Consider the following 20,852-nt stretch of genomic DNA (forward strand, 5'->3'; position numbering starts at 1 on the left):
CTGGGTGTGTGGTACACGGCCTTTGGGATGAACCAGTTTTTGTTGGAGTGTGTTGCTGGGTTTGAAGTATACCGGGATGCGGTGTTTGTTAAAAATTCTCCTGAGTTTCTCGGAGACCCCAGAAACATACGGGATGACTATGTTATTCCTTCTGTTCCTTTTCTCCTCGTCACTCACCTGGTTGGTCTTTTTGGAACGTGTTGCAGTTTTCACAAAGGTCCAACTGGGGTAGCCGCAGGTTTTTAGAGCTTCCCTCAGGTGTTTGTGTTCTTTCCATTGGGCCTGAGTGCTGCTGGGCACATTATCAGCTCTGTGTTGCAGAGTTTTGATGATGCCCAGTTTGTGTTCCAGAGGGTGGTGCGAGTCGAAAAGTAGATATTGTTCTGTGTGTGTAGGTTTCCTGTAAACCCCAATGTGGAGGCTCCTGTCTTCCCCAATGTGGACGTCACAGTCCAAGAAGGGCAAACTGTTGTTCTTTACATCTTCCCTTGTGAACTTAATGTTCTTGTCCACTGAGTTGATGTGTTTGGTAAACGCTTGCACCTCTTGTGTTTGGATTTTGACCCATGTGTCGTCCACATATCTGAACCAGTTGACTAGCTTGGTCTAGTCAGAAAGGCATGAACTGATGAAGCCTCTTAGATGAGAGGCGAAACGTCTTCACGGATATATAACGGATATATATAAAGTCCAGTTGCATTTGATTCAATTCCTTTGGATAACTATGACCTGGACGAATGAGAACATTCACAGACTCATTGTGTTAGTCCACTTTTGTAATGATCAAGCCATGTTTCTCCACACACTGTTCTAGTGCAAGCTGTGTCGGTCATAGCAGATCCTAAGGACTCCACCATGAAGAGCTCTGTGACAGACAATGCCTCTTTTGAAAACAAAGTAATGTTGCATTCTTCAATACCTGTCAATCTCTCATCTTCAGTTAGTTTTGCATGTTCATTTCTATGTGAGCAGTCCTTTGCCCAGTGGTATGCGCTTTGGCAGACTGCACATCTTGTTCTTTTCACGTATCTGTCGAGTGGATTCCTGCCCTGAACAGCTGTTTGAATTTGCGAACTTGACCTACTTTCTCACTTGCCGGCGAAACGTGTAGGGCAGCGTCAGCAGCATCTCTACTCATTTGTAGCTCACCAACGCCCTGCTGTGGCGAGTTATTGCCAACTGTTTATATTTAACACTAAGCCCCGCAGTATCTAGTAGCTTGAAGGCTAACACAAGCATCTGGTGGCTCCATTTTGAACTTACACATTCTGTTGTGTTGGCATTCAAATTTGATAATGTAACCCACCAGAGATGCCATTTTCTCTTGTGACCTGGTCAAACTCTGTACGCCTCGTACTAGCGATCCTTCTCTTTCAAAAACGGAGTCCAATTTTGTGATAAGTGTAGTCATACCTTCATCGTCATTCAAATCCTCTGTGGCGATTTCCAGCACACTGTCCCTTGCTCTTCCCGTTAGTGACAAGATAACCGCCAAAGCCTGCTTCTTTTTATCCAGGTCAGTAACCAGTCTCCAAATTTCAACCTAATTTTTCCAATTTTCACAAGATTTTTTTTTCATCAAACACTGGCGGTACTTTGCAATTGCCAGCCGCCATCCTCTGCTACCAATGTTGGTTCAATAACTACAACGAAGAAAAATGTACTTTTCAAAATTTTACTGCAACTCACGCTCAACAGCAACAACCTAAATATTACCTCTCACCAACCGAAAACCGGCCCACCATGAGCAGTGAATAACATAGCACTTAACAGGCTGTATTCCTGGGTTTTGACTTGCAGGGAGCTTTTTTTTTTTTTTTTTTTTTTTACATACGTTCACCTCAAGTTTTGGAACTTTGTCCATGTTTTAACATAAACAGCTAACATAACTATTTTTAACAGAAAAAAAAAATCACAAAAGGTGCATGTTATGTCCCCTTTAAGCACATGTATTTGACTGTACCAGTGAAAGCCTTTAAAACAGAATATAGTGTAGTTCTACATGTTCAAAATGAACATGTAGTCAGCTGAGACATTTTTTGAACATGCAAAAGTGTTATATAAATGAATACCCAACCAAGTTAACTCTTTGTATAGTCAGTTCAGAGCAGGCTGAAGCCCTGGGTTTTGACTTGCAGGAAGCATTTTACTTGACTACTTTGCCTCATAGCTTGCTGATTTGGCTTTTCTGAGCAGAGCATCACTGAAACCTTCCATGTGCCAGACAGTCCCCTTTGCAGCCATGATCACCTTTCTTGTCACCGAGGTGCTTATCACGTCAGTGCTCAGGCTGGCTCTGTATTGGGTCTAGTTTTTGGTAACGGGACTGAAAACCCTCTCGCAATCAGCATTGCTATGGAAGACAACCAATATCCCAAGCATGACTGCTGAAAGGTTGGAGAAGATCTCCTTGCCTCCCCTCTTCAACAGGCCAATGTCTCGCCAGGCCTCATCAGTGCACTTGCTGAGGATGCTGTCCTCAAAGCTGGTGATTTGATACACCCGGAACTCATCTTCCACTTGATCCACAGCGACCTCTTCAGACAGAATACAAGGGAAGTGGCTGATAAAGAACTGGTGAGAACAGAATTTCAGATTGCCTCTTAGCCATGTCTGCCATGGCTTGATCGGAGTCCACCTGTAGTAAATTCAATTGATTGGACATGATTTGGAAAGGCAAACACCTGTCAATTCATGGGTTTCACGTCGTTTGAGTGGTGCGTCACACCGCCATCTTGAGGACCCACGGATGCCAAGATGCCTTTGATCTGTTGTGCTGTGGGTTGTGACCACAAAAAGTCACAAACAAATGGATTACAATTTTACCGAATCCCTGAAAACCATGATTGTCAAAATAAATGGATCGCAGCGATCAAAAGGGACCACTGGATTCCCACAGAACACTCCAGGCTATGCAGTGAGCACTTTGTTTCGGGTAAGTAGCTGACGTTAGTTAGCTAACGTTAGCTAGCTGGCTACCGCGTTAGCTTCATAGCCTTGTAACAAGACAGTCTTGTTGCAAGGCTAGCTAGCTTCATAGATGTGTCCTGTGCACTGACGCTAATATGACATTTATCAACAGACTGTCACTTACCCTTCCTGTAAAGACGAACAGTCTTTTCGTTTTTACATGATTCATTTTGACGTCCTTTACCCATCCTGCGGTGAAGTAGCGGTAGGCTTCAGTGCTTTTGAAGGCTTTCAGGGCTTCACCCGAGTATGGTGAGGGATTGTGGACGAGGTACATGTAAACGTCGTGAAACGTAAAATTAGGAAGATCTATAGCAGACGGAAGTGGGGTTAATTGGTCTTTGGATAGAAGATAAGGATCCAATTCTAAAAACTCGATTTTTTGCAGATCACGCTGCTTCTCCTCCGTGGTTAAGTGAGCGATTCTGGACAGTCTTTCAAACTTCCCGAGGACCGCGGTCCTCAAGATGGTGGTCATAGCAACAAAAACCTTGTGACTGAAACCCATGAATATAAGGTTCCACTGCTGACAGTGCATGTCAGAGCAGAAACCAAGCCATGAAGTCAACAAGCATGCATAAGCAGCTCATCCCCAAATGGAAATTTGGAAACCATGTACTCAGCTGCAGATGAAAATAACTTCCTCAAATCTCTTAAGAATGGCTTCAACTCTAGATTACTCTGGCTTTGGATAAAGGTTTGAGTGCCTTGGCCAATTGAGAGTTCCTCATTAAGTAGTTGATATTCCCTTGTGTGCTTATTGGCTTGATACCTCTACCAATTTCATTCATCATAGTGATCACATGCTCAGACCTACAGAAAGAAAGCAATACCTTTTGCAGCTGCAGCTCCAAAGTTGGAAGCAGGATATGTATGCATGGCTTCTCTTCTTGAAGTATTTGGTTGCTGATGTCAAAAACAAGCATGGCTCTCTTCAAAAAAAGTGAATACACCTTTGGGTTGGTGAGGAACTGAAAAACAAATCCCGAAAGACCCAACAAAGAAGAGAAAAAGGATCTGACAAAACCCGAGAGGGTGAATAAATAATTTATTTCAGTCATACATTTGTGTACATATGCGACAAACAAAAAATATCGTACATAGTATTTACATCAGCCCATTTCACACAACAAAACTCACATCAATCAATGACCGAAAAAGGAATAGGCTGAAGCCCAAAGGTTATTGTTGCCTATCCTATACAGTCCTTAAGTTAACCTGGAATATCAGAATTACAAAAGGATGAAAAAAAGAAGAATTTGCACTAAGTTGGGACCCTTAAAATGTAAAATAATTAAGGATTACAACTTAGGATACATTTTTCTTTTCTTCCTTTTGTAATTCTGATATTCTAGGTTAACTTAAGGACTGTATAGGATTGGCAACAATAAGCCTTGGGCTTCAGCCTATTCTTTTTTCGACCATTGATTGATTGAGTTTTGTTGTGTGAAATGGACTGATGTTAATATGTATGACGATGATTTTTTCCTGTCTGTTACATATGCACACAAATGTATGACCGAAATAAATCATTCATTCACCTTCTCAGGTTTTGTCAGATCCCTTTTCTCTCCTTTCTTGAGCCTTTTGGGTTTTGTTTTTTCTTTTGCAACTCTCTTTCCAATTTCATTTTGCTTGAAGAGGAATCTGGTTAAGTTAAACTCTGCAGCAAGGTGTGCAGGAGCATTAACTTCTGCTGTACTGGTACATGGTGTGGCTTTATGTTTCTGGATAGGACCAGATGGAGGTCTGGGCAGCTTTGGTGGGATAGAGGAAGGGAGCTTGGGCTGCATTGTAGCTGGCATGCTGGTGGATGGTGCGGCTTTACGCTTCTGGGTAGGACCAGATAGAGGCTTTGGCAACTTGGAGGAACCTGAGGATTCTGTCTTCTTTTTCTTTCTTGCATCCACCTCATTTTCAAAGAAAACAGTAAGAGGATCTCACTGTTGCAGTAGATGGTTCACACACAGCCCCAAAGACAGCCATCTTGTGAAGGCCAGCTTGAGGATCTTCCTCACCTCTGCATCACACATGATCTGTATGTCATATATACTTGACTTTCTCTCGCTGCTTTAGTCCAGATAGTAATACATGGTGATAAGGAAGTCCCCTCAATGTTCACACTAAGCTGCCTGGATGCCGTCTCTGCAGCTAAGTGTATCAGGTGGCAGGCAGAACCAACTAGGTAGATGTGTGGATTTTGTGCCCTCAAAAATGCTGCTATGCCTTTCCCCAAACCTTGCATAATTGCAGCATTGTCAGCTGCAATGCTGACACAATTTGACCATGATATGCCTCTCTTCTTCAGTTCACCATCAGGCAATTCAAATACTGCTCTTCCAGTAGACTCGCAATTCACACATCTTGAGCAACATTCACAACTACCCTCCCAAGACTGGCATCAAAAATCTCAACCACAATGGGGTACATTTTTATGCCCTCCATATGTGTGCTCCCATCTGTAGCAAGGCTGAAGGGAGAGTGCTTCATTGCTTCTGTAATACACTCATCATCATTCCTGGCCAGCTGCGCCGAATCTGAAATATCAGTGCTCTCATCACACGCAATTGAAAAGGCAGCAAATTCAACAGCTTTTGCCTTAATTTGCTCGCTGATGTCCTGAGACATGTCTTCAATGCGGCGTGTTATTGTATTCCATGACAAGCCGATTTGGGAGAACAAGCTTGCCTGAGAGGGACACATCAATTCAACAGCCGAAGAGAGGCACTGTTTGACAAACTCCCCAGTGTGAAATGATCTTTCACTTTCAGCAATCAGTGCTGCAATTTCATAGCTGGCCCGTGTTGCGCTCTCCTGAATTGCCAAGGGCCAGATGAGAGTGCCTTACTGTGAGCAAAGTTTAGCTAGCAGCTCGCTGGTCTTTAGCTTTTGTGCATCGCCGCAGTACTTTGAAAAAGCTGCTGCATGTTTAGCATCATAGCATCGGCGGACATTGCACTCCTTCGGTACAACAACAGATTGATTGCATAAATGACAGACTGCCTTGGAATTCACTTCTGTAAAAAAAGAAGTCTTCTTGCCAACTTCGTTTGAAATGCCTTTTATCGGTGTGCCACAGTCTGTCTCTCCATTTTTCTGTTACTCTTGTCTCACTTGCGCCAAACTGACTTCCTGTGCAAAGTGTCACTGCTCATCGTGCTCAGATTATGAAAAATAATTATTAACAATTTGGGATCCAACATATTTACCTCTTTACCTCACAAAATAAAATGTCAAAAACAGTGATTGCTGTTCTAATCTTTGAAAAATCTATTTTCTTTTAATTTTTATGTTTTTTTTTTTTTTTACTAGAAACATCTGGCGGGCCAAACAGAACCTTGTGGCAGGCCAACTTTGGCCTGCGGGCCCCACTTTGGGCAGCCCAGCTTTAGACCTTCAGTGCAATTTCCAATGCTTAAGGGCTAAAAACCGATTAAAATCTATTTCCATTCTCAAGAATTTCCAGACTTGCATTAAAAGTTTGCCATAGTACCTTCTCAGCACCACATTGTAGAAGGGGATACACAGATCTGAAGTGGGTGGCAGAATCTTCGTCATCTGGATTTTGATTTTGATTTCCTTGCCATCGGTGCGTCTCTCACTTTTCAGAACCATCTGCACAAGAGCCACATAAACATGATCCAAAAGTAGTTTGTAAATGTACTAGTTCCTTTTTCCATTGTCGTTCTAGTTAACACAATTCCATAGTTTTAATATTTTTACCTGTACAGTCACCGTCTCAAATGTAAAACTAAATAAAAGATCAACTTAAAGTTGTGATAATCTTGTCTCTAATAAAGAAATGTTACGAAATCCAACCTAAACTCCATCTACTTATTGTTAAGAACAATGCTAGATGGTAAAATAGTATTATGCAGTATATCCAGCTCCATTTTTTTTGGTCATTTACTTTTTCCATCCATCCATCCATTATCCAAACTGCTTATCCTGTTTTCAGGGTCATGGGGATGCTGGAGCCTATCCCAGCAGTTTTATTAGGTTTTATTTTAAATGTGCCAACTGGACACAAAACACACACACACACAAAATAAAATAAAGAAAATAAAAACAAAACAAAAGCAAAATCAGGGAGAAAAAAAACACAAGGGGAGGAGGATCCATCTCTTAAATGAACAACAAATCAACAGACATGTATATAGATAAACACACACACACACACACACACACACACACACACACACACACACACACACACGTACAGTGCATCCGGAAAGTATTCATACCCCTTCACTAGTAAAGAGTGTATGAGAGTGTATGAAATCAGCAGCAGTGAACAGGAGCTTGGTCTACTTAAAACACAGCTTGTAAAAATAGTGCTGCAGGAAAATGCCCAGCCCTATGCAGTCTGCACCGCACGCCATGTCCCCATACCCCTCCTGGGTGCAGTGAAGAAAAGTTGGAACGGATGGAAGCCAACTACAACATTGAGGCTGTGACTGAGCGGTGCGCCCCGATGGTGCCAGTCCCAAAAAGTTGGGTAAAGCGCACATCTGTGTCGACTCAAGTAGCTTAACAAAGCTGTCAAGAGAGAGAGGTTCATACTGCCAACATCAGAGGAGATGATCGCTCAGCTCAACGGCTCCACAGTCTTCTCATCATTGCATTTTGATATTCAGCTCGTTTATGTGCTTAAATATGTCAGCCATATACGCGAGTTTTGCGCACCACTGCTCGTCTGCGAGTAGCTCTGCAAATGCAGGTTTCTCGTCAATCACGAAGGCCCTCAATTCTTCTCTTAACTCGTACACTCGGGTCAAAACTTTACCCCGTGAAAGCCAGCGGACAGCCGTGTGTAACAACAAGCTTTGATGCTCTGCTCCCATTTCCTCGCAAAGAATGGAAAAAAGGCGGCTCTTTAACGGGCGCGCCTTGATGTAATTAACCATGTCCACTGCTTTGTTCAGTACGTCGGAAAGTTCTTTTGGTAGCGTCTTAGCAACAAGTGCCTCTCGGTGAAGGAAGTAGTGGGTTGTTCGTATATCAGGGTTTTGCGCTTTGGCCCTGGTAATGAAACCTTTGGCACTGCCCGTCATTGCAGCCGCGCCGTCGGTGCAAATACTGATACAGTTCTTCCAGCTCAAACCACCCTTGTCAAGATACTCAGTTGTCACATGGAAGATTTCTTCTCCTGTAGTGTTGTTGGGGAGCAGTTTGCAAAATAAAAAGTTCTCTCTAATACGGCCCCCATCAACAAAGCGAACATTTGCTAAAAGCTGAGCGTGCCCGCTCACATCAGTTGACCCGTCGAGTTGTAAGGAGAAATGTCCACTGGCCTTGATTTTATCCAAAACGACATCTTCAATATCGGCAGACATGCTATTGATTCGCCTCGCTATTGTGCAGTCTGACAGCGGGACCATGGCTACTTCTTTGGCAGCTTGTGGGCCAAGCATTTTGGTAACGACTGCCGTGCAAGCAGGTATTATGACGGACTCTGCGATTGTGTGGGGCTTCTTGGCTTTCGCTACTATTTCTGCTACGAGGTAGCTGGCCTCCAGAGCCTTCTCGGATACTTTGGCAGCTTTACACGACTTTCTCTTGCCGCGATTGCTGGGTTTTAAGGCGAACAAAGTACTCCTTCCCCTTGTTTTTAAGGTGTGGGTGTTTTTGCTTCAGATGTCGTTTGAGTTTGTTGGGAACCATAGTTTGGTTTGCCAGTGTCTTTCCACATACGAGGCAGAGCGGGAGAGGGCATGCATCATCGGTACTAATGAAGCCAAGTGCAATGTAGCTGTCGTGGTATCGCAAAATCTTTGTCTTTGTCTTTTTAGCCTTGTCCTTGCTAGTAGCCTTGCCCTTACTAACATTAGCATCTCCCGGCGGTACGACGGCTGCAGACGACTCCGAACTGGAGGATAAAAGCCGGTTGTTGCTAGAAGAAGGCTCCGGTTCACTGTCAGTGTCTGTTGAAGTATCCCCATCTGTTGGAGCTTCTGGTGGGACTTTTCTTTTTAGGAAACGATCCATGGCTTGGTTTTGGGTTTTAGCGGCATCAAAATGTCAGGACCTGTAAAATGATAACAACGATGCCCTGACCTTACGTGACCGCGCACTGCACTGACCCGTATGTAACGTGGGAGGGGAAATGGGCACGCGAGACAGTTTCTCATGAGTATGTAGGCTATTTATTTACCTGAAATGAATTTATTTATCCATTTATTTATTCATCCATTCATTTATTCAGTAACATTTTGTAAAATAAATTAGTATTTTAATTTTTGATAATTGATATGAAAAATGTTAGATTTGCAAATTTTTTCACGGCACCCCTGACGCTGTCAGACGGCATACCAGGGTGCCGCGGCATACAGTTTGAGAAATGCTGATCTACACTTGTAAATAAACTTAAAACTAACTAAATAACAAAGAAAACATAGCACTGAAGAGAGCTGCAGTAGATGCTGCGTCCTGCGCGCTGCCATCTTGTCAGTAACAGATCTACAATGTAGACCTGTTATTTACAATTTATCATAAATAGGGATAATCGTGAATATTTTCACGAGTGACTTGAAAAAGCTGTCTAGCCCACGCTCTCTCTGCACTGCATGCTGGAAATTGTCACTATCCGATCTCGGTAGGTGTGAGTCACACATGCGTGAGCGTAAACAGTTTATGGCACGTAAAGTTAGACTGTACTCCATTTCTACCTTTGGAGATTTTTTCCTTCTTTTTTTTCCATGTGTCTTTTCTCCATGATCAGGTAAGAGTTTCTTCTGTTTGTTGGATGATTGGTGACTTTCCTGACATTTTATTGATTGTTTTTGGAGGAATGGCGTCCTCTGGGATATCACCTCCGTCCATTCGTCATGGGATTCGAATAATTCCGCCGGAGGTTTTGTTGGCTGTAGGATATCAAGTTGTCATTCATCACCGGCCGCTTCTCTGGCTAAGCTAAGTAGCGCACTCCAGACGTCCCTCTCCCCAGCAACGCCCTACAGCTCCTCCGGGGGGATCCAAAGGCGTTCCCAGGCCAGATTGGCCATGTAGACCCTCAAGCGAGTTTGGGTCTACCCCGGGGTCTCCTCCAGGTTGGATGTGCCCGGAAAACCTCCAAAGGAAGGCACCCAGGAGGCATCGGAATCAGATGGCTGTACCACCTCAACTGGCTCCTTTTGACACGAAGGAACAGCGGCTCTACTCCGAGCTCCCTCCGGATGTCCGAGCTCCTCACCCTATCTTTAAGGCTGAGCCCAGATACCCTATGGAGGAAACTAATTTCAGCCACTTGTACCTGTGATCTCACCCTTTCAGTCCCTACCCAAAGCTCATGACCATAGGTGAGGGTTGGAACCAAGACTGACTGGTAAACTGAGAGCTTTGCCTTACGGCTCAGCTCCCTCTTCATCACAACGGTCTGCTACAATGACTGTATTACTGCTGATGGTGCACCAATCCGCCTGTCAATCTCCCGCTCCATCCTACCCTCACTCGTGAACAAGACCCTAAGATACTTGAACTCCTTCACTTGAGACAACAACTCATCCCCAACCCAGAGGGAGCAATCCACCATTTTCTGGTAGAGACCCATCACCTCAGACTTGGAGGTGCCGACTCTCATCCTGGCCATTTTACACTCAGATGCAAACTACCCCAGTGCGCGCTGGACATCGCGTTCTGATGAAGCCAACAAAACCACATCATCTGAGAAGAGCAGCAATGCAATTCTGAGGTTCTGATGCCTTGTCCACACTAACAGATATCTTTCAAAATGAACATTTTCCTCTACGTTTTGGCCACTCATCCAAATGCAAACGGCGTTTTAGGCAACTAAAAGATTTTTTTTAAAACAGAGGAGGAAATTATCTATTTAGAAAAATATCGTATACATGCGGTCATGGCCTGAATTTGTCCTAGCTTGTTTTTCACCAAAAAGGATGTTCACTAAAAAAAGATGTCACATCTGCGATACGATAAAAATTTGTTTCTCAACAAAATGTAAAGTGATTCCAGTATGTTTTAGTGCCAATTTACGAGTTTTAAGCATATTTTGATGATTATTGGGACAATATAATGAATCGCATTTACTTTAGCTACAATAATTGTGAAATGAAATTTTAACTTCTTTCCACCCCCGAGTTGCATAATCTTATATTCGTGACATTTATTCCTGTGCTACATTTCAAAGGCCACATCTTACACTTTGTTTAATCCCTCTTTATCCCCCCTCAATCTAGATGCACTGTTAAATTCATTCAATGATGACGTGCCCATCCATCCTCGACCAAATTGCACCATTTAAAACTAGGAAACAAAAATTAAACGACCTACCCTGGCTGAATGAGCACACCCGTACCGTTAGAAGACTCCGTAGAAAATCACAATGACAATTGAAGATCAACAAGTCCAAAGTAGCATATAACACCCTTAAAAACCAAATGTTAAATTTACCAGAAGGCAGTTAAGGATGCGAGATTACAAAGTTCTCTGAATTAATATCAAGAAATAACCACAGTCCTAAAGTTCTCTTTAGGGTAATTGATTCAGTCATTAATGGTCCCTCCACTTCTATTTTTGAACCTGATGTTGAGTCGTCCAAAAAAATTTCTCTGTTTGTAAATAAGGTGGAGAATATTGGGTCCCAAATCCAACCAGACTCTTGCATTCATTCCATTCTCCATGTTAATTCTGCCTCTTTCACCCAGTTTCAACCAATTATAATTTCAGTGTCGAGAACAGTTTCCAATATGAACTCCTCCTCCTCCTCCATCTTAGACATCATTCCCACTAAGCTGCTCAAGGAGATATTTTCAACTATTACGCCCCGTTATTCTGCAAATTCTTAATAATTCTCTGGTTCTTTTCCAGACAGTTGTAAGCATGTCATTGTTCACACATTGCTGAAGAAACCTAATTTAGACCTACTGTCCCTAAGTAACTACAGACCATTCTCCAAATAGGTTGTTTGCATATGATGTCACGAACTACAGATGGAGGGCAGAAAGTGATTTTCTATTACAAACTTTCGAAATGCCTGTTTGGCACCATTAACTGAGAAACCGGCTCCGTGTTAGAATTGATTTTCAAAATGTATTGCTTACTTTTAAGGCTTTACATGGTTTTGCTCCTACATACATTTCTGATTCATTGACCTGGTATATTCCCCCTCAACCATTAAGATCCGCAGATGGAGCCCCGCTGATTATTCCCAGTTCTCAGTTTGTTACAAAGGGTGATCGGGCTTTTGCTGTTACAGCCCCCACACTATGGAACTCTCTTACTGTTGAACTTAGACAAGTCAAATCTCGAGAGCTTCTTCTAAATCTCATCTTAAAACTTTTTTAATAAAAGCTTTTACAAATCTTTGACATTTGTTTTTATTTATACTGCCCTGTGATGGCCTAGTGGCCTGTCCAGGGTCTCTCCCCGCCTGCCACCCAATGACTGCTGAGATAGGCTCCAGCATCCCCGCGACCCTGAGAGCAGGATAAGCGGTTTGGATAATGAATGGATGGATTTTTACTTATTTGGTCTTACTCTTATATTTGCCTTGTCTGGTTTTATCTTTGTAAAGCACTTTGTAGCATTGTTTTAGAAAAGTGCTATATAAATAAAGTTATTATTACATGGTTGTTTGATTTTAATTTCATGCTAGGACACAGGACCTTCATGTGTTGTTTTCAGTCCCCCTTTTCCAGCAAAAAACTCAAACATTATGTCACAGCAGGTCAGGTTCAGCGTGAATAGAATATGAAATATACAATGGTGATTGATGCATCATAGCGTATTTCAAGTGTCAAACACAATGCTTATATTTGTTGGTTTTCTGCATACCACAGAAAGAAACCTGTGGGTGCCTCTGGCTAGGCCAACTGGATAAACTTCTGTGTTTTGATAGCATCTAAAACCTGTTAATTTTGAATGAATGCATGTATGATATAGAAAGTTTGTGTCAAACGATGCTTTTGTCATGACAACACACCCCTCCCTGTCAGATGGCAGACTTACTGGACCACAAAAATATTGAAAATACAATATAAATGCTAGACTCGGGTATTAAAAACTGCTAATACTACTATTACTATTACTACTTTCGGCTATAGTAGCAGTGGTACTGTAGTAGACGTGTGCATTAAAAAGAAAAAAAGGTTGAGGACCCTTGTCCTAGCGGAATCGCACGTAAAGGGAAAAGCAAAGAACCAAGACCAAATTTCCTTGCACACACGTCGATGACAAAACCTATATCATGTTATACATGTGTTGAAACACAAGTGATCACAGGAATCCAGAACCAAAAGGTAGGGATCAACCGATTCGGTCTACAATCCGTCATTTTCATATCACTATCGGCATATTTTTATCGACCAGCCGATTAGAAAAAGTCTGCTGCGCATCTTGCGTGCTTTCGACGAAGCCTTCAAGGCCTTTGCACACCAAGTCCGTATTTTTCATATGCATTTTTGTAATCCGTCATCCGATAAAAATTGTTACACACAGAAACCTTGCACAACGAGCCCGATGCATGTTCGTTCTATTCTATTCGTTGCGAAAACTCGCAATATGAGACAAAATGGAGTCGTCAAGCAGTGAGGATGATTTTGTGGTCCTCTCACTTCTTGAAATAAAAGGAAGAACATATTGGGTCCATCCAATCCTGAGAAGACGTCAAGAGCAGGGAGTTTCACCTGCTGATAAAGGAGCTGCGGAATTATCCCGATAGTTTCCAGATGTATTTCAGGATGTCAGTGGTCAAGTTTGATACACTGCCAGCAATACTGGAACCATACATTAAAAAGTTCTTCACTTCTTCAACTAACATAATACAAAACAAGACAAATTAGTTTAGCTGCCTATAGAACAATCACTACCGTCTCATCTTTCATATATCCTTTGTTTTGTGATCAGTACCTACCGTCCCCAATTCCAAGCTGTTCTGCAATCACCTGCCACAATCTGACTTTAAATTCCGCATCTCTATATTCTTTGCTTTTTGTCATTAAAGTGCTTTGTGCAGGGAGACGAAGTGAACAAGTTTCTCAGATGCCATTTTGGATGACAATGTTTACACGTACGGTGGCTTTGAATGGTCAAACAACTCCCTAAAGGCTTTTAATGGATGCAAAAAAAAAAGAAGCAGAAAATCGAACATGTTCCGAAAACTTTAATGACGGACGAAACTTTTGGAGTTGGTGTGTAAACATGATTGACACAACATGACATCGTATTTATATCTAAATGTGCGACAATTTCGTACGAAAAATATGGCCTTGGTGTGCAAAGGCCTTCACTCTCCCGAAGCACAGCACGACACTCACTCCAACAACACAAACACAGAAGAGAAGCATCGAGGAGTCTGACCACTTTTCTAAGGTAAGAGGGTCACGCCAGATGCCATAAACCCCACTTCGTTGGTAAGAAAAGTATGCCGTACCGTTAGTTACAAAACTCACTCCGTTTCTGTTTCTCTCTCCCCCTCTCTCTCTCTCACACACACACACACACACACACACACACACACACACACACACACACACAACCAAGCATAACGTCGGTCCGACATGGAACTCGACAACAGGTTGTCAATTCAAACAGAACACAATTTCCACTGCTGTGCTTAACCTTCAAATGTAACTAGGCTAAAACAAAAAAGCTAATGTGTGATATTTTAGTTACATAGAGTGTTATTGTCAGTGTTGTGCATGAACACACTACAAGAGTGGCGGTAATTAAATGTGGCATCAAGTACGACATATTTTGATGTCAAATACAACATCATTAATCCCAGACGACGTCGTCTGGTGGTAACGCGTTGCTAAGAGTGGTGGTCATTAAACGTGGTATCATGTACTGTTGTGTCTGTCTGTCTTAATACATTCAATTAGACGGATAGACATAGCGAATTAAATCATACTCATGACACAGACGTATTAAACTCTTTGCTCTCTTTATCAGAAGTCTCGGTATACCATGCGTCTTCTCATGACATCATCACTACGGGTACAGACAGGTGTCAAACAACTAACCAATACATGGCATCCCCCTTTCCCTCGGAAACAAACTTACAATTTACAAAACAGTTAACAGTGGCATTGCAAAAAAAAATTTTCCTGCTCAGACATCTTACAAACATGTGTCTTTCCAACCAACTAGTGCTAAAACATGTTTTAACATTAACTATCTATTGTCTACCCATCAACATCACCCATACAGTTTATGCACATATTAGGTTGTGATGTAATCAGACATTCTATCGGGTGGTCTTTTAACCCTTTCAAGTCTGGTTGTCTTGGTCATGTCTGGCATGTTAGTGTCAGTGGGTATGGTCTGTGTCACAGTGGCGTGTGTATCAAAGTCCACTGTACTGTCCTCTCTTCCCTTTGTCTTCTCCTGCTCACAGAGTGACTCTGTTGTTCCACTGGTTTGGTATCTTCTAACAAATGTAGTGTTTCTAGAGTAGCGTGCTCCCTCTGGAGATTCTACAACTACTTGATTCCCTGTCTTATTTATGACTTTGTGGGGTGTCGCATTGAAAGGGGTAGTGAATTTGTCCACTTTTTCCTGATGTACTAGAACTGTATCGCCTATGTCCACTTTTGAGTAATAACAATAATAATTTTATTTATATAGCATCGTTCTAAAACAATGTTACAAACCATCACAAAAAACAAACAAACATAAAGCCAGACAAAGCTGGAATAAGAATAAGATCAAATAAGAGTTAGAATAAAAACAGTAAATATAAAAACAAATATCAAACATTTGTAAAAGCTTTCACAAAAATAAAAGTTTTAAGAAGAGATTTAAAAGAAGCTAAAGACTTAGTTCCGTCTTAGTTCAGCAGGAAGAGAGTTCCATAGTGAGGGGCTCTAACAGCAAAAGTCCGATCACCCTTTGTAACCAACCGAGACCTGGGAATAACTAGCAGGGCTCCATCTACAGACCTTAATGGTCAAGGGGGGACATACCAAGTCAATAAATCACAAATGTATAAAGGAGCAATACCATTTAAAGCCTTAAAAGTGAGCAGTAAAATTTTAAAATCAATTCGAAATATAAAAGGGAACCAGTGTAGCTCCGGAAGCAAGCACAGGAATGATATGGTCATGCCTCCTTTTCCCTGTAATGAGCTGAGCAGCGGCCTTTTGTACCAACTGCAGATGGTGGAGTGAGCCCTTGCTGATACCAGAATAAACTACATTACAGTAATCAAGTCGAGAAAAGATAAAAGCGTGTACAACTTCCAATATCACACACTCAAGAACAATATGTGGTGATGCTAAGGGGCCACTCCGAGACACAAGTCTGTTAACATACGCTTCTTTACTTGAACCCACGTCACACTCCTTCTCCCCTTACATTCACTTACATCCCATCTTTTCCTCAAGCTCCCCCTACTGTCCTCCAACTGCATCAACTCAAGACATCACATATCCCCTTGCAAAAGATAACATTTACATCACCAACTATACAATCACTGCGGTGCTTATGCTGAACTGTATAAGCTATGAACAGTCTTACAATAACAACAGCATGCCTTGACCATATAAAAAAATAACAGTTTTGAAATAACAGTTTCATACCGACAATACTAGGTCTATAAGAAACAACAGTCTCAAAATAACAGTGTCATACTAACAATAGGCTACTCTTGTTTTAGTGTACCGTCCTCACATAACATAGTCCTGTGCCCAAGCAGGTGGCCTCCTTACCCTGACCTCTGGCAGAGGGGGCTGAGCATGTAGTGGGTCAGGCTGGACTCGGCTAGTGTCAGCCCCCTCGGGAGGAAGGGCCTGCCCAGGGTCCACGTGACCCTGAAGGGGTAGGGCTGGCGCGAGATAGGATGCATTCTAGGTGCGCCCATCAAGACAGTCTGTAAGTGTATTGGTCTCTTTGCTCATGCACCTGAAGAGGGCGAGAGTACTTTGACTGTCTCTTGCATAGTATACCTGGTCTCCTGACTCTGACCCAAGACCCAGGAGGAAAGTGCACTGCTTTTGCCCCTCTCTTCTCGTCTGCATACTCCTCCATCTTCCTCTGCTTCTCTTTCACCGTTTGTGCTGTGTTTTGTGCTTGTAGGGATGTGACAGGCTGTGGTTTGTGGAGGCCTGTCACATGGAGTTTGGTGTGCATCTGACATCTGTGCAGCAGTTCTGCAGGGTAGCATTGAGTTGTGGCGTGCCTGGTTGCTGTGTAGAAAGTCTCTGGTTGATGCTGTCCACTCCTTTACTTCTATTTTCACAGTCAGTAGACTATCCTTCAGACATCGATTAAGTCTCTCAATTTCCCCATTGGCCTGGGGGTAGTAGAGTGAGGAGTGTTTGTGTGCAATTCACCTGTCCTTGAGAAAGGATTCCATTTCCTGTGAAATCAGTTGACTACCATCGTCTGAGATTAACTCTTTTGGGTTTCCTTCCCTGCTGAACACTGTAGACAGGAAGTGGATCACGGATGTACAAGTAACTTGGGACGTGAATGCAACCTCAGGCCACTAGCTAAAGTAATCTATGAGGGCAACAGCAAAACTACTGTGCTCTTCACTGTTCATCTGCGTACAGTTTGGACTTTCCTTCTGTTCCGCGTCCCGGTCACGCACTTCCATATCTGCGTGGCACTCCGTGATTTCTGGCAGCTTTCCTCTCATTTTGCGTTTAAAGAGCAACTCGGCTGGGCTCTTCCCTGTTGTGGTGTGGTCAATGCTCCTATACACTGTCACATATGTTCTAAGCTCACATTTCCAATTGAGTCCTTCTGACGGAGCAGTCCTGATCCTCTTCATCGAGGATGCATTTTGTCGCTCGACTTCTGTTAGCCTGAGCCCGTTTTGCCGTTGTTTTCAGGTGTTTAATCCCGTTGTTCAAACAGAAGTCTCTGAATAACTCTGACTTGAACTGGGGGCCGTTGTCACTTTTACAGGAGATAGGCAAACCATGGTGGCTAAAGATAGACACCAAGCGATCAGTAACTTTCTCTGTTGTCGTGGAAGTCATGACATCATACTCATAGTAGCGACTGTAATAATCAACTACTACAAGAATGTAGTGATTGGATGGCAGGGGCCCAATAAGTCTATGGCCAAGTCCTGCCAAGGGCCGTCCGGTAATGGTGTCAGTTGTAATGGTTCAGGTGGGTTGGGTCTGGCCCCTATCTGACAGCTGTGGCAAATTTTACAGTACTTTTCAGCTGCCCTATCCATGCCAGGCCACACTTTGGTCCTGAGATGTTGCCTAGTCCCAACGATCCCCAGATGTCCCTCATGTGCTAACGCCAGGGCTCTTGGATGCAAAGTTGTTGGTAGCATGATACGTGTTCCATGAAGAACTAGGTACCCCACTACGCACAGCTCATTCAAAATTGCTGCATAGGTTTTAGTTTCCAAAATGTCCAGTTGTGATTGCCTTCTGTACTTCAATTAGTTCTGGATTGGTTGCAGAGGCCTCTTCTACCTCTCTAGTAGTGAGTGCTTTGGGGGTAGCGTTTATGGCTACAAATCTCACATAATCACCTGAGCCATGGGCGTGTCTCTCTTGCTTTGCTGTCTCTCCCAGCAGTTTTGACAATGGGTCCACAATGTTTTGTTTGCCCGGTATGTGTACCACCTTAAAATTGCATGACTGTAGCCTAAGTACCCACCTCTCTATGCGGGCACAGGGCTTGGATTAGGGCCCGTATATAATTTCTAATGGCTTATGGTCAGTTAACAAATCAAACCTTCGGCCATACACATAGCGGTGTGGTCACTCGCAAGCCCATACAAGAGCTAGGGCCTCTCTCTCTGAGAGTATTTCCTCTCACAATCAGTTAAACTACGACTCTCATAGCATATTGGCACTTCCTGTCTCTGTCGGTTCTGAACCAGTACTGCACCTAAACCTACCAGACTGGCGTCCGCCATCACTTTAATTGGTACGTGCTTGTCAAAATATGCTAAGGTGCCAGCTCTAGCTAGCTCCTCCTTAAGCACCTTGAATGACCTTCTCTTTTGCAATCCAAATATGAATGGTGTGTCCTTTCTTGTTAAGCGACGCAGTGGCTCTGATAATGTTGCAAATTGTGGGATGAATCTGCTACTATACCCCACAAGTCCTAAGAAAATCACCTCTGCAGCATTCTCTGGTTCTCAAGCATCTGCCACCGCTCGCACACTCTCTGCTGTTGGTCCAATGCCCTTTTCAGACAATTCCCATGAATTAACCTGTCCATGTTGAATTGACACTTTTCCAGGTTCAGCGTCAGTCCCCTTTCCATCCGTCTGGTCATAACAGCTTGAAGGCATCTGTCTTGTGTTTCTCGGTCGCTGCGTGCACGATGATGTTGTCCGAGATGTTTTCAACACCTTCAATTCCAGCCAAGGCATTAGCTATTACGTGCTGGTACTATTCACTAGCTGACAATACCCCAAATTAGTCTTTTGTATCTGTACACACCATTATGCACTGCAAAGGTAGTGACTTCCCTTGACTCAGGGGTCAGTTCAAGCTGGCGATAGCCCAATTTCAGGTCTAGCTTACTAAACACTGTCGAGCCATTCATCACTTGAAGTATCTTATCCACAGTGTGGATTAGATATCGCTCTCACTATGGCCTGGTTTGCACATCTCACGTCTAGACATAACCTTACAGCATGGTCTGATTTTGGTACAATAACCACAGGGTTTACCCATGGGGTGGGGCCAGTTACGGGTTCAATAGTGTCCATGTCCAATAATTGTTTTATTTTGGCCTCTACTGCCCCCCTCAGGTTGAACGGTACACGCCTCCGCGGCTGGGCTACAGGTTTTTACCTTCGGGTCGATGTACAGGTTGATCTGTTTTGTGTTCAGTCATCCTACTCCCTGGAATACCTTTGGATATTGCTGTTCGAGTGACTGTCTTAGGTCTACTACAGCTAAGACATCGATGCCTATTTTTAAAACTCCCAAGTTTCATGGCTGTCTCGCTTCCTAGTATTGGCTCCTCATTGCCTTTAACCACAGTGAACTGTTTCTGTTCATTGTAATCTTACATATAAAGGCACCTTTAACTGACAGAGGTTGGCTAGACGCATAAGAAAATAAATTTCTCACTGTCTTAGGGATATATGAATGACAATGCGGTCGAACTTTAACCATTCCCATGTGTTTTCATTAATAACATTACTGGTTGCACCAGTCAGTTAGCATTTTCAAATTTACTCCCCCTACACTAAAAGTCTCCCAGTCATTTCATTCCCATTAATCACAAAAGCAGTCATTTCCCCCCCCCCTCTATATTGTTCATACTGTGTTTCTTTATAGGCCTACCCTTTGCGCAGCACACTTTTGAGAAATGATCCTTCCCACCGCACTTATGACACGACACGTTTGTCCTCGCGCTGGGCATTTCGGATCCTTGCCCGTGTGGTCTGTGTATCCACATCTGTAACGTTTCCTTTCGTCATCATCACCTTTTCCCTTTGGTTTCCTTGCCCCGCTTTTCACCCATTTCCCTCCATTTTGTGTAATGCGACAACAGTCCGTCTTCGCCTTCTCCATGCATGACATGGCTGACATTTGCTCCTCGACATTTTCACACTGTGAGGCTATTTGTAACGTGCGGGTGAGCGTTAGGCCTAGCCCTTCTTCTAGCAGTTTTCTCCGCACATATGTTGATGTTCATCTACACAGGATAGCGTCTCTGGCTGCCTGCCGCAAACGAGTGGAAAATTGTTGTACAGTCTCACCTGGCTTTTGGGACAGCTTGTGAAACGCCTGTCTGGCATATGCTGCGTTGATTTGGGGTATGAAGTAGAGATTTAAAGCGCGAACTGCCGCCACATAGTCCACTGGGTGACCTGGGTTTGGTAAAGTTGAGAGTATGTCTTGTACATTTGATCCGGCTAAGCCTAACAGTAGAGCTCTTCTCTGCTGTCTCGTAGCATCTGTAGAATCGTCATCAATAAAGAGTCC

At 43.2% G+C, this 20,852-nt stretch overlaps 1 protein-coding gene across 1 annotated transcript in view; it reads right to left on the bottom strand.

The window, feature by feature from the left end:
- The window catches only part of piwil2 (piwi-like RNA-mediated gene silencing 2), an 81,751-nt gene that overhangs the window by 21,050 nt on the left and 39,849 nt on the right, over positions 1–20,852 (bottom strand). Inside the window, exon 8 of the mRNA XM_056279784.1 lies at positions 6,464–6,585. Within this exon, the coding sequence (XP_056135759.1) occupies positions 6,464–6,585 (122 nt within the window). The remainder of the gene's footprint in view (positions 1–6,463; positions 6,586–20,852) is intronic.

The sequence above is a fragment of the Lampris incognitus genome, chromosome 1, assembly GCF_029633865.1.
Source record: "Lampris incognitus isolate fLamInc1 chromosome 1, fLamInc1.hap2, whole genome shotgun sequence".
Taxonomy (NCBI): domain Eukaryota; kingdom Metazoa; phylum Chordata; class Actinopteri; order Lampriformes; family Lampridae; genus Lampris; species Lampris incognitus.